Consider the following 13,507-nt stretch of genomic DNA (forward strand, 5'->3'; position numbering starts at 1 on the left):
TTCCATTGGAAACGCCGGCTCCGATTAATTCAGCTCGTTTCCAGCAGCAAGTGTAACGCGCATAAATCACTCATAATGGAAGAAGGTGACGACTGGCTGTAAACAACGGAAAGAAAGGGAAGGAGCGAAGGTCGCGAAGAAAAGCGCTTTGAATCCGCTGGTGGTGAGCCCTTCCGCGCGACTTTCCGCGTGTGTTTTGTAGTACGACTGATGCGTAGGGCGGAGAGACCTTATCTAAAAGCCACGAAGAGGTACTAGACGAGGCAAGTACTCTCTCGCCGCTCCCATTCGTTAATTCCTTTTCCACCGATAATCCACTCGTCGAAGCCCGTGGAGTTTCGGGCGTGCGGCGACTTCGAGAGGTCTACAAACAGCCTTGCTTGCCTCAACGCGTTCTTGCATTCTCCACTTTCGCGTGTCACCCGCTCGTTTCGCCGTTCCTTTTGTCCTGGGTAAAACCATGTTACTGTTTTCGCGTTTGCCGCGAGACTTCTTTCGAGCAACTTTTGCATCCGTGCATCATGACTCGTGTCGTGAGATTTTTCGAGATGAGATTTTAATCGAACAATCGACGCCACGCAGAGAGTGAGAAATATATTATTCGGAAAATTTGTAATTTCTAGCAATTCGTATTGAGCACGTATCGATATCTGCGATCGTGTTCGAGCTATAAACGTATAGGCAACGACAGTGAAAGATCCGACGAGATGAAGACGGGATGAACTGTCGGAGAGAATTGTTATTTCAAGGGAACGGCCTGTCCGTCAGTCCGTTTGTCCGTCGCTCCCGCAACGGTGCGGTGTGTAAACAGAGAAACTTGAACGAGATAGGGATATAACTGGTGTGTACTCGCAGGCCACGGAGGAAAGAAATTCGTGGCGAATGCCGATTCTCAACGAGCAGACCAACTTTCGCGTCTATAAAGTTTACAAACCAAGTCGAGCTTACGAATAACTCGATATCACCTTCGTCGGCACGCGACTCATACTTCCAAGGGAATCGAAAAATTTATTATCTACGCTATCGCGTTATTATTTCGATTTTCTTCTTGCGATATTTTCCATTCTCGCGATATTTTCCGTTCTTGCGATTGTTAAATATAAAACCTATTCTTTCAGAAAAACTAATCTATCAAATGGCTGCTTGTACGAAACGAACGAAAGGAAAGCAGGAACAACTTGTTTATTTTCGATGGGTACGACGGATCCGATGCGAAAAGGCAGCAGGGCCCACAGGGGTCCGACCGAGGTTTACTCAACACCGAGAAAGGGGAGCTTAACTTTAACTTTCGATTAACTCGTGGTTAACTCTCGTTCAGCCAGGTAAATGAAACGCCTCCCGTAACCGTTCGAGCGAATCTGCGAACACCCTGCGCTTTTCTTCTCTTCCGCATACATCCTAAAAGGTCTGCCGACAAAGACCCGTCGACACGTTCCTTCGAGCTAATTGACAGTAACGAGCTTTTTCACGGCTGATTTAAGGTTGACGACTTAATATTGACCGTAGAATCAACATTTTCAAGAAACTGCAACCAAAATAACTGCCCTCTCCTAGCATGCTACAATAGATCACATAGAAGCTATACAGAAGCTTTCGAAGCTCCTGTTTCAACACAGCTTTCCTGCGATCATTCTCGACGAACAAACGTGAACCTTTTCAAACGAATTCTTTTCCACCATCGATGGAACTTTGTTCCGTTTCGCTGATATTTGAACGATTCGATTCCACTTAGAAAAGTTCCAGCTTTTAACCGGCGATTATCCATTTGACACGAGGTCGCTTCCGCACGGACTATTCGTCTCTTACTTCGACATTAATTAACGTATCGAATAGCGATAAATTCAGAGGGCAGTTCATCAAAGCGCGGCGGAGAACATGTAACATTTGGGAGGAACATGGAGTACCTGTTTGGCTTATGTTCGACAGAGGCCGGAGTTCGTACATCCGTTTCGGCAGGGAGTATGCGGTTAAAGTGGACGATTGATCAAGTTAGCGTAACGTCATTACGTCGCGTACATCGAGGGTTCACGCAAAATCACCACCACCACCACCACCATCACCACCATCGTAAGCAACCGAGTGGTATCGGGCGTCGCCACCCTTCGTGGCCTCGCTAACTGTTTCCTCGGGCAATTTCATCCGACACCAACTTTCGACGGATTATCCGCTGGAAACCCCATGCAGCCTCGGGCTACTGGATAATTCACGGGGCTCGTTTCGATGTTGCTCGAAAGAAAGACGCGTGTAATTGACGAGAATTGCCACTCGAGGTGTTCCGAACCGTTTCTGAACGCATCCGCTTGCCTCGGGCAGCGCGGCTGATTGTCTTCTCTAATCTATTGTTGTTAGGGGTGTACGGAGGATGTTGATATTCCTTTCTTCCTTCCTTCCTTCCTATTCTCTTGGTGTAATCGAGCCAGTGTGTAAGTCACGCGTCTTTCGATTTCTATCTCTTTTACTTTACAGAATGATTTGTATTAAATAGAACAGCGAAATTTTATCTTTTATAAACAGCGTGTAACGTATAAACGAACGAAAAGGACTGTTTTAGAATCTCGGATATATCCCTTCCTGTTACTACCAACTATTCTTCTATTAAATCGACAATTACAATTATTTGCAGAGGGAGTTGGCGCGAAGGAAAAATCGCAGGAAAAAGGGATTACATTTGCGAGGCTTGACTTTAGTCACGGATGTGTTTCCACCGCAAAGTGCAAGGAACCACAACGATGAGCTTGCGAATACCAGGATCAAGCAACGTCAAATTATGATTAGGGCTGTTAATTGTCCCGTGTTGACTCTTCTGAGTGGTGGCCCGTGGGCAAACACGATTCCCGCCTCCCTTTTGTTGTTTTAACTCAATACCATCGGGCCGGGGATGACTTACCGATTACTAGTCGGATGTCTGAAAACCTGGGGTCTACGGCCCGGCAAATAGAAATGACTTTCCAGTTTCTCTCAAACGAGCGACTGAACTAATTCGCGTTCAACGTGAACGAACAAACGTCTCTTCCTCGTTCTTCGACGATGGAACGCGAATACAATTTCTCCAAAATATCTAACTTTTCTGTTCACACACTTTGAATATTGGAAAGGATAATTTTTTTAATCGCAGAATACTTTACAGGGAAAGAGAGAGAGAGAGAGAGAGAGAGAGGGAGAGAATTGTATCCGATCAATCGCATTTGCAAAGGTCTAAACAATTTAAAGAAGAAGATTTGATGAAATCGCGAGGACCATTTGACCAGCCTTTTTGCTCCTGATCGCACTTTTCCACCCTCTAATTTCTTCGTCGTTTCACGGCAGGGATGATCCAATAGCCTGGGAAGCGGATGTTTGCGGTTCAAAATGTATGCACCCTCGCGTACCGTCCCGGAGGTGCAGCGGGATTACAAAAGAACGGGTCCGCGCAGTTCTACAGTACGCGTAGCGCAAAAAGAAATTGGTGGCGTATTACGCGACAGGCACGTTCGAGTGTATTTACAATACACTCGTAAAGCTGCCTCTTCGTCGCGATAATTGACGCAAACACGGCGAAAAACTCATAAGACGACGGCTGTATCGCGTAGGTCTGTCCGCATTGGGAGAACAATTGTTGCCGATTATTTTCAAACAGCTGGAGAGACTGCTTAGAAACACTCGTGGAATCCTTTCCGTTGCGATCAATGCACCATTTACGCGAGGTTTCCTCGTAAAAGTAGAAACGTAGAAAACAACTGTAGGTATAATTTCTATTATTCCGTTAATATATTTAAAGAGCTGCGGAGATTTATGGATCTATCGCCGTTTCGATGCCAACAATCGTCGCTTAAAATCTGCCAACTCGGCTGTTACCTTGTCCAAAATCGATTGGCAAATTAAGCTCTAGCCAAGATCAGTCGTTGCGCGTCAAATAACAACGCTTCTTCTTTACCACGTTTCTATCGGCCTAATAGACTTATACAGATTCGTTCTTTTCTCAGATCGTCGATGCTGTTACCTCGAGTGCTTGTAACCGATCACCGACTTTTGCAGTGACCTGTAGGTTCTATGGGAAGACGAGGAAAAAGAGAGGAACGCAATTACGCCGGCCACATGCTGCCGGTGTGCGTGGCGATGGCGCGGTATGACGCGGGGGCGGCCGCAAAAGCCGACGACATATTCATGCGTGCGTTATTATGCGAGGGAGCCGTGAGTGCACTCGAGAGATACGCGCACGCGTTCCACGACGTCCAATTAACCGCACGCATTTCGTCACCAAAGGAATTTCACGCGTGGAACGCGCGCATGCCCGCCTCGATCCTCCAAGATCACTTTCGATATCTTCGAATATAGAACCTAAAAGAGGTACATCTTTGCGGTAATACGTTAAGTAAAAGATCTTCTCCGTTCCTCGACTACGTAGCTCGTAAATACCTGCTAGAAATCTCGACAAGTCTAGAGTACCTAATCCAAGCAACGTTTTTGAAATAAAAGAGAAACTTTAATCGTTACGGACAACAATATTAAATAGCTTTTAATGAAAATCGCAGGCCAGACACATTAGCTGTTTTCTTGTTGATTAATTTATTGTACAAGGATGCAGGATCGACGCAGCGATCCTAGCACGTAAATGGCTTTACTCGTTGATTGTCGAAAACTTCCGTGGCGAGAAAATTTTCACGGCCGACACTTTTCCACGGGTGTTTCGTCCAGTCGAAGAGCCGTTTCCCGTCTTTGGGACGACGATGTCCCTCTCTCTCTCTTCTTCCTCTTCGTCGCATCATCCCCTACTCCCCATGTCTCTCCTTGGCGCGGGACACACAGATGCGTCCCTCCATTTTGCGCTCGCATTGTTACTCCAAGTGCAGTCTCCCCATTGTTACAATGGCTGGCCACTCCTGGCATTGTTGTCGGTATTGTTATTATTATCACTACTGTTACCGGTTGCGGCCGACCGGCGAATGGAGAAGAGGAGAGCCAGCTGCTTCGTCGAGTGCCGCATTAGAGGCAAATTACACTCCCTCTGGCCCGCCTTCCTCTCCCTTTTTCTCTTTTTCACTATGTCCCTCCAGGCTGGTTATCTCGTTCTTTCTCAGTTACATTCTGGATTTCACCCCTTTTTTAAGCTCGAAATTTCGAATGGTCGATCGGTATCGGATTCGAACGAGAGATGTCTACCGAATGCTATCAACCTCTCTCCGATATATTTCATACAACGACATTCTCTTCTACCATTTATTATCAACTTTTTAGTTTCTTCGACACTCGCTTAAAATTCCTAAGCTTTTTAGGATCGCTTTACCAAATGAAATAGCGTATCGTTTCGGAACACGTCTTGACAGTTACATAATTCAAGAATCGAGACTCGATAGGTGCGATAATGCTTCTTAGAGCAGCCTGTGTAACAACTTTTCGGTCAAACTACCCGTCATATCGTATCCGATAATCGCGGAGGAAGAAGGCAGAGCGGAAACCGGGAACGAAGAAAACGGTACGAGAAACCGACGTCAACCAGGATGCATAATTAATCGGTCGCTACGTGGACGAATTAAACGAGCAATTCGAAGCACGAAATTGATCGCAACAATTTAATCGCGAGAGGCCGCGCAACGGGTCTCCGCAAATTATGCCCGGTAAGTTACAACGAGTTTAAAGCTCGTTAAAACGCGAAAGACCGACCTGTGCGGGAGAGAGAAGTTAATTAGAAGGAAGTAAAAAAAAAAGGAAAGAGAAAGGAAAAAGAAAAAATGAAACGTGATGGAAATGAAGGAGAGAGGGATAGAAAGAGAGAGAGAGAGAGAGAGAGAGAGAGAAGAGAATTTATATCAAGGGGAATTTAGACGGCCTGCCGCGCGGTTGGCGAGCATGGCGAAAGAGGGAGACATTAATTAAAGTGCAAAAAACGTGCGGCGAGTCTGATCAAAAGTTAAATAATTAATAGAAACCGCGAAGTTCAGGCGAGATCGCGGATTAATGAAAAATCACCGAAGTGCGGAATTCGCGAGTCTCGAAACCGGTGGACGAAACAATCGCCGCTCGCCTACCATTGTTTCCTCTTGAACAATGACGATTGACGTTATTGTTAGCGCCAGCCAGATCGTCCACTGGCTCCTTCTGCTACTACGGCTTTCGGCCAGCGAATGAAACGTTTCGAACGTCGCGTCGCGTCGAATACCGGGACAATCGAGTTAAGGTGCTTCGACGTAAACATCCAGCTTCCATAGGATTTTGGCTGGTCGAGCATTTCCATTACGCTGAATTTACGTTTATCGTCTTAGAGTTGATACATTAATAAAAAGGACTTTGGAAAGTAAATGGATACTTTGAAAATAAAGCAAATGCGAGCTCGCGAAACGATTATATTCGAGGAGCGTTCGATATTCTTAAAAATAATAACTAACAACAAAGTTTAAAAGCACCGTTCCTCCTACAAGATTAAAAGAGAAAGAGTATTTTTATTACTCGAGATTTTGATCCTTTATTCGCAAAGATTCTATTTATATATTCTAGCGACGAAAGAAAGGAAATTTGAAGAGAAGGCTGCTTCGCAAATATTGTTCCACCTTCGAGCAACCCTGTATAAACGTTTTGCATGCTGTGTATAGATTAGAAAGGAATATTAGATGTTTCTATATGCACATGCAAAGGGCGGATCTGGCCAAGCTCGCTATAAATTTGCTCGTCCATCGAAAGAGCCTTTAATACTGTTTACGGATAGCTCAAGCTTTTAAGGTATTTTATCCTGTCCTTACGTAAATTGTCCCTTATCTGACGACATAAAAGTCGACTGGCACGGTAAATTTAATGTTCGAATTTCAGGATCAATTGGATCGAATGTTTTCTGTCTAAATATTACGCAATTGCAACGCGGAGAGACTATCGATAGCCGAACATGTACGTTCTAGACGGACATGGATGTTTCATCGTCAGAAAAAACAATAGGTATAGTCGAAATAATGGAATATTATTCTACTGTAAGAAATTCTAGTTGAAAAGAAAAAAGCGTGTAATGCATCTTTCCTATGCAGTAAGGTACACAAAGATGAACAAAGATACGAGGACGGAGATTTTTCAGCAAAGAAGATTTCTCGTCGGAAAAATGCTCGCGCCCGGGGAAAAAAGGAAGACGAGGGTGGAAAGAAGAAGGGGTAGGTTCGAACGAACCGTGACAACTTAGTGCACGAGCCTTGCGACTCAACCACGGAGATAATCGTAATAATGGGTTTGCCTACCACCGAATCTACCCTCTTCGACTTTATACAGCAACCCCAATAGGAGGAGCACCGAAGAGGACTATGCGAGTTCAATGTCGTGCAAACACGCGAAACGCCTCGATTCCTCGACGATTCCTCGGCGAAACGATCGACAGGATCGCGGATTTTCTCTTTTGACACGTGACACGACCTCGTTATCTCTTTAAACACCGTTTGTTGGGTCTCGTGGATAACATTCGATCACGCTTAAACGTAGAAACGATGAAACGAGTAAATTTATTTCAGGTCGAGCGATGTGATATTCGTGGAGAACTGCTACGGTTATGGAAAAATCGAAAGGCAGCGAGAAATCGAAGCTACGTTTTTCGGTTAAGATTCGCGGAGAAACCGTAAAACCAAAATGACGACGGAAACAACGGACGCAACAACAACGAGAGAATGATCGAGATTCTCTATCGCTGTGTTCTCATCGGGATCCATCGTCATCGAGCTGAACGAGCAGAAAGGAATCGGTGCTCCTCGTCGTCGTTCGTCGAGTGCTCGTCTCGTTACTCGAAACGGGGTCGATTTTGCGTGACGTTCTCCCGGAAACGATCGATGCGGCACTTTGGCCCGTCGATCGGGCAAACGACAGGCGGAAAATTCCTTTTTTTTTTTTTTCTTTTCTACTTGCTTCTCCTTCCTCCTTCCTTTTTTCTTTTTTTTTTTTTTCTTCTTTTTTGGCATCTCTCGATTCTTTGCAAGCACTCGAAAGTGTGCTCGCGTCGAACTCGTGGCTCGAGTGTCTCGAAGAGCGCAGATCGGTATATCTTCTTTCCGTTCGTTACGTCGTTCGACTCGTTAATTCAGTATCGATTCTCGATCGCGTCCCAAAGAATCTTCCTCGAGGACCGTCGAGTCCGCAATAGCCTTTTCTCGCGATGAAAAAATCTCCGTCTGTCTTCTCATTTAGCTCGACTACCTCGAACGTAGTAACTTGCAAGCTTTCACGGATTTTCAGCTGTCTTTAAACGTGGCAGTTCGCTTGCAAAAATGATCTCGATCCAACGAAACAGATTTATCCATAAATTAATCGAGCATCGAGTATCGCAAATTTTGACTCGAGGATTTTGTAGACGGTTTTCGAATGGAAGAAGGTAAACACACGATAAAAAAGATTTCGCGAATGGAACGCGTGATACCGAATCTTTCTCGGTACGTACATTTTCGCGTATGACAGGAAGCTGTATTTCAAAACTAGCAGGTAACCCGAATGTTGTCAATTTCCTTTCAGAACGGAGTAGAACGTAATCTCGGAGTTTGTATAGCACTTCAAAGAAGCGATAGACATCCTACGTGGTTCCGTATGAAACTTATCCAAAAAATTCCTCATAGAATCTTTCGAAGAGAAAGAAGAAGAAGCGGAAGAAGAAGAAGAAGAAGAAGAAGAAGAACAAACAACAGAACTCGGACGATCGGAACAACAATTACCGATAATATTCGAACACCACACGAGTCTCCGCTTCGTAAAAACGCTTCTACCGCTCGTAGCAACGCGACCATGCTCCACTTCTTCCGACCTTTCCTCGCGTAATATCGCTTTCGAGACGGCGCGAGGGCACGTAAGATTCACAGAGCTCTCACATAATGATTCGTTAGTCTCCCCGTGCAGCCATCGTGGGCTACCTACGGAGAGCACGACTTCGTACGTAGACTTCGAGTGGCCGTAAGTGGATGGTACCGCAGGGTGGCGGCGCAGATACACACACACACACACACACACAATACATCTACACGTATATACGACAAACCGGGAGCTCGTTTGGTCTCTATTTGTCCCCAGAAGTTCAAGAGTCCGCTATATATATACACATATACGTGCGCGTACATGTAAGAATATATACAGGTATACACGTGTACACACACGTACATATATAAAACCATCAACTGCCAGCCGCGTTTCGTATCTCTTTCTCTGCTTCGCTATCTCTTCTTTGAACGTCTCTTTCCGCGTCCCGTTTCCGAGGCTGGCCTTCATGGCCAGCATTCACGGCTCGGGCGAGATCCGAGTACCATCGAGTCCGAAACTCGTTATCGAAACTTAGGTGCGCGCGAGCGCACAACAGCGGGCTCGCCCCTGGCGAAAGCACGCGAAAATCCGCGGCTGATTGCAATCAGCCCTCTTTGCGAACTTCCGCGCTCGATTCCGCATAGATTTCACCGACTCAGGGGAGCCCCGACGACTTCCGGTTTAGGGAGCAACGCGCGAGCGCACACCTTCCTCTCGGCATACGTTGCGTTCAAAGTCTTGTTTCCATTCTCTTCTTGGAGTTAGCGAAAAGAATGGATACAGCTTGAGGTTGATGACGACGATAGCGATGACGATGAGTCGTTAAAGAAAAGGGAGGAAAGAAGAACGAGGAGATGAAGTAGTTTTTGTAGAACAAAGTCCCTTTAAACTCTAGAGAATGAAGCTTGTCTCGAGCATTTTATGAAAGAACGTAGTAGTTACTACGTTAATGCTATATGTTGTACGATACTCGACAACGTAATATTTGCTATATCGTATCGACTGAGAAAATGGTAAGTTGGCCGCTTTCGTTACTTTTTTGTCGTTGATAATTACCGACAGAAAGTTCGTTCGAGATACGATGTTTATGAATGATCGTAGGTCGAAAGTACTAGACGAACGACGAGCGGATTGAACGGAGAGACGCGCGGTAGACAAAACGACAGACTGAACGAGGGGACGAGCGACCAGGATGCAACCAATGAGCCGCGCAACAATTATTTATTGTTGCCAGACTGCCGCATCGTGCCGAGCAGACCTTTCTGCCCAATGAAGATTGCTCGTTAAAATCTGATTCTGGCGGACCGCTTTAAATGGCGACCGCCGAAACGATTCGCTCGAGCCGACCAAATCGGCCCATCTACGAACGAAACCACAGGAACATTAGTCTAATTAAACACATTAAAATGCATATATATATATATATATCGTGTACGAGTATTACGAACATGGGAAACATCCTGAAGAGCAGTTTAATTTAATAAGAAGCAATAAAAGCCAAAGAAATAAATAGGTAACGTAGTGTAGTATATCGTCGTAACAGTATTTTTTAACGAACAATTAACGTATAGAAAAAGCTTTAGCGCGTTCAGTGTAGCTGGGAGAATTAATTTTTTATGGCCTTTCGGGGCAATTTACTTTTAAGGAGCAGTTTACGTTTACTTTTGCGAGACTCGTAGCATCTTTAATCGGTGCCGATCAAGAACCGGCAATAGAGAAAAGTTTCGGCTTCCTAAGATAATATTTACACGCCGTTGAGTCGGAACGACGCTCTGGCCGACGATTCTACCTGGTCGAATTCCATTTTTCGTTCTTCGAACAAACACACCTTTTCCATAACTATTTCCGACGTATTCGCATCGTTCTCCACGATTTGCTCAACAGTCTCGCCGCTAAAGTTAGTCGACGTGTCAAATTGTTCGACTTTAACGCGTCGAACATCGCTGAAACATGGCCGATATCTACTTTCCTCAAAAATTCTACCAAGAACGATCTTCGAGAACGTGTTCGCACTTTGGTATACCAATCGTCTGCTACAAAATACATGGAGGAAGTAAAGAACAAGGACGAAAGCGGTCTACAGTCGTGAGAATGCTACAAGTACTCGACATTTATCCTAAATTCCATCAATTACGTAGATAGATGATGGCCTGACGGTTTAACGATCGCTTGAGACATATTGGCTAATTTCAGGAATTTTCGAGCGTTCAGAAGCCCGTTTATAGCGGTAATCGAACGTCTATTCGTCGGCAGTTGCCTCGACATTTCCGGCTAACAACTCCGACGCAACCAACGCCCCTGAGGTCGATCGATCCGATTGGCCGAGAGATGTAGATACACCCACGCGTACACCCACCACCTGCTCTCTGCAATTAATCTCCTCTCAGCAATTAATCCTCATCGTGTACGTGTGTGCAAGCCTGTAAGCGTGTAAGCGCGTAGGCGTGTAAGCGTGTGTGCAGAATTTGAAGCATCGCATTCTGGCGGTAGAAGCAGCTAGACCGATCCGGCTGATCGAGATCGAGATGGATGACGTTGTCGCTACATTGTAATTGGGCATGTTGAACGTTACGCGTAGCAAGCATCGGGTGATGATTTACGACGCAAGACGAAATTTAAAAGCGACCAATAAGAAGATCATTTGAAGGATAATAAGGCGACAAGATCGCAGAAAAAGCATGGCTCGTAACGTAGCTAGAGCGGTGAAAACAGACAAACATGCGACTGTTTGAAACAGGCTACGGAACGTACGTTCGAGACGAGATGGTTCGGTAACCAAATGTCGAGTATCTACCTACTACGTAACGAAAGACTTCTCGAATTGAACGCATCGGTGGATTAAATTTTGACAATTTCACGTTTGGATCGAACGTTGGATGGCAAATGGATCGTAGAACCGATGGATCGTGCAGCGTGATCGCTGCACAGCCGACGGTAAACCAAGAAGGAAAACATTTAACACGTACCTGAGTGGGCGTAAGGTGAATTAGGGCGGCTAGATGTTCCCGTTCGGGCGCGCTCAGGTATTTCTGCTGCTTGAACCGCCTCTCGAGCTCGTGAACCTGCTGCTGAGTGAACAGAACGCGACGCTTTCGTCTTTGGGGAAGGTGGGGGAATTGCATGGCGCCGACGCCCATGCCGACACCGACGCCGACGCCGACGCCCACTCCCATACCTGACGACTTGGTCACGTCGCCCATTGACTGGCCCACAGGGCAGCCGGCCATGTTGGTCCCGGCGCCCGCCGCCGCGGCGCCCATCAGCCGCGAGACTATAACAGAGCATTGAAAATATCAATGGCGATACGTTGTTTTTTTCTTTTTTCGCATTTGAAGATACGAAGGAAAGTAAGTAATCGCAATTACTTTTTACGTCGGGCATCGCTCTACCGTACCTGTTTTATGTTAGATAGAAAAAAAAAAAGATAAAATAAAATAAAATAAAACGAGAAAGACGATTCCGTAGGAACCTCGCGCGGCACAGAACACGACGATAGTTTCTTCGTTGCTTCCTCGTATGTTTTCATCTTACAGCGGTATTCTCTCGGTCGATCTTCCATTACAGGAGAATGTTCGGTGCGCATTGTTGCGTGCTTGGTTGCCGAAGAACTTTCAGTTGCCCGTCGGCCTACGTCGTGAAGAACGGTTCGAGATAATTTATCCCGTTGGAATCCGTGGAGGATCGCGAAGAGGAGACGAGAGGCACGCGAGACATGCCGCGAGAGAAGAGGCAGCCAGCCACAGGCGAGCGAAGGGAGAGCAAAGATCGGCCCTCTGAATTCGAGCTACTGAAACCCAACGAGCAGTCCATCCCTTGTCAGTTGGCGAAGAGCTGTCAAGAACGGACACGTCTCGACCAGGACAAAAGGAGCGATTTAGCCGCGCAAAGTGCTACGTCATCGAGCACGGGAGGTCCGACGATGAAGTCCCGAATTATTATTATGTCTGTGAGAACGTATTCTCAGCCTGTCAGGCCGTGCCCGCCTCGGGAAAGAAATACCACTCGAGACACCAAACACCGACCGAATTTGTTTACGCGACGCCACGCATCCAGTAATGATGGAAAAATCGACGATGGAAACTTGTCCACCGTGCGCCACTCTCCACTTAGATTGATATTTCGCGTATCGAATGTACGAGTTGTAAATCGTTGATCGAGTTTCCTCTTGTTCAACGAATCGCTGAACGAAGATGGAGTGGCGCCTTTGAGCAAGATCCGAGCGAAGCCTACGTCGACAAATCGACGAGAATCAGAGATTTCGTGAAATATACTTAAGAGAAAGAGGTATCAGATCTTCTAACTTGCAAAGATATCAAACTACGCACGATGCTAGTTCTTTCGACAAAGTTTCGAGACTATCGTGGATGAAACGTGGACGATGGGCCGGGACAATGGAAGCCCGGAGAGGAATGACGGGTTCATCGTTCCGACGAAACGGAGCGCGAACACGGGGGTGGATCGCGCTCGCTCAAGCTTGTAAGAATATCATTAAGCAAATTGACGTCTTCTACCTGACCACCGAAGTCGAATCTCCCGTTAGGTAAGATTCTGAACAGCCGGTCGAACGCGTCAGTCGACCGGATAATTACGCGGTATCGCCGATATGACGGACAAACAAAAATCCTGCTCTTCGTCGTTACAAAGTCGACTTTATAACGGTGAATTATTTTTAAAGACGATTAGGTTCGATCGAGCGTCGAGCAAGTTCCGCGTCTCATTTCAGGCTACCGCAAACTGGTAAACAAAATTTAATCTGCAAGATGGCTCGTATATATTCTTCCTG

General features: G+C 46.0%; 1 protein-coding gene across 2 annotated transcripts in view; it reads right to left on the reverse strand.

Annotated features, from left to right (window-relative positions):
• Positions 1 to 13,507, reverse strand: part of LOC139992192 (homeobox protein Nkx-2.4) — a 31,185-nt gene that overhangs the window by 12,929 nt on the left and 4,749 nt on the right. For both annotated transcript variants that reach the window (XR_011801043.1, XM_072012827.1), the window contains exon 2: positions 11,691 to 11,995. Coding sequence is in view for 1 of the 2 variants with exons in the window: in XM_072012827.1 (XP_071868928.1) it covers positions 11,691 to 11,995 (305 nt within the window). In the remaining variant the exon portion in view is untranslated. The remainder of the gene's footprint in view (positions 1 to 11,690; positions 11,996 to 13,507) is intronic.

The sequence above is a fragment of the Bombus fervidus genome, chromosome 11 (assembly GCF_041682495.2).
Source record: "Bombus fervidus isolate BK054 chromosome 11, iyBomFerv1, whole genome shotgun sequence".
In the NCBI taxonomy this organism is placed as follows: Eukaryota; Metazoa; Arthropoda; class Insecta; order Hymenoptera; family Apidae; genus Bombus; species Bombus fervidus.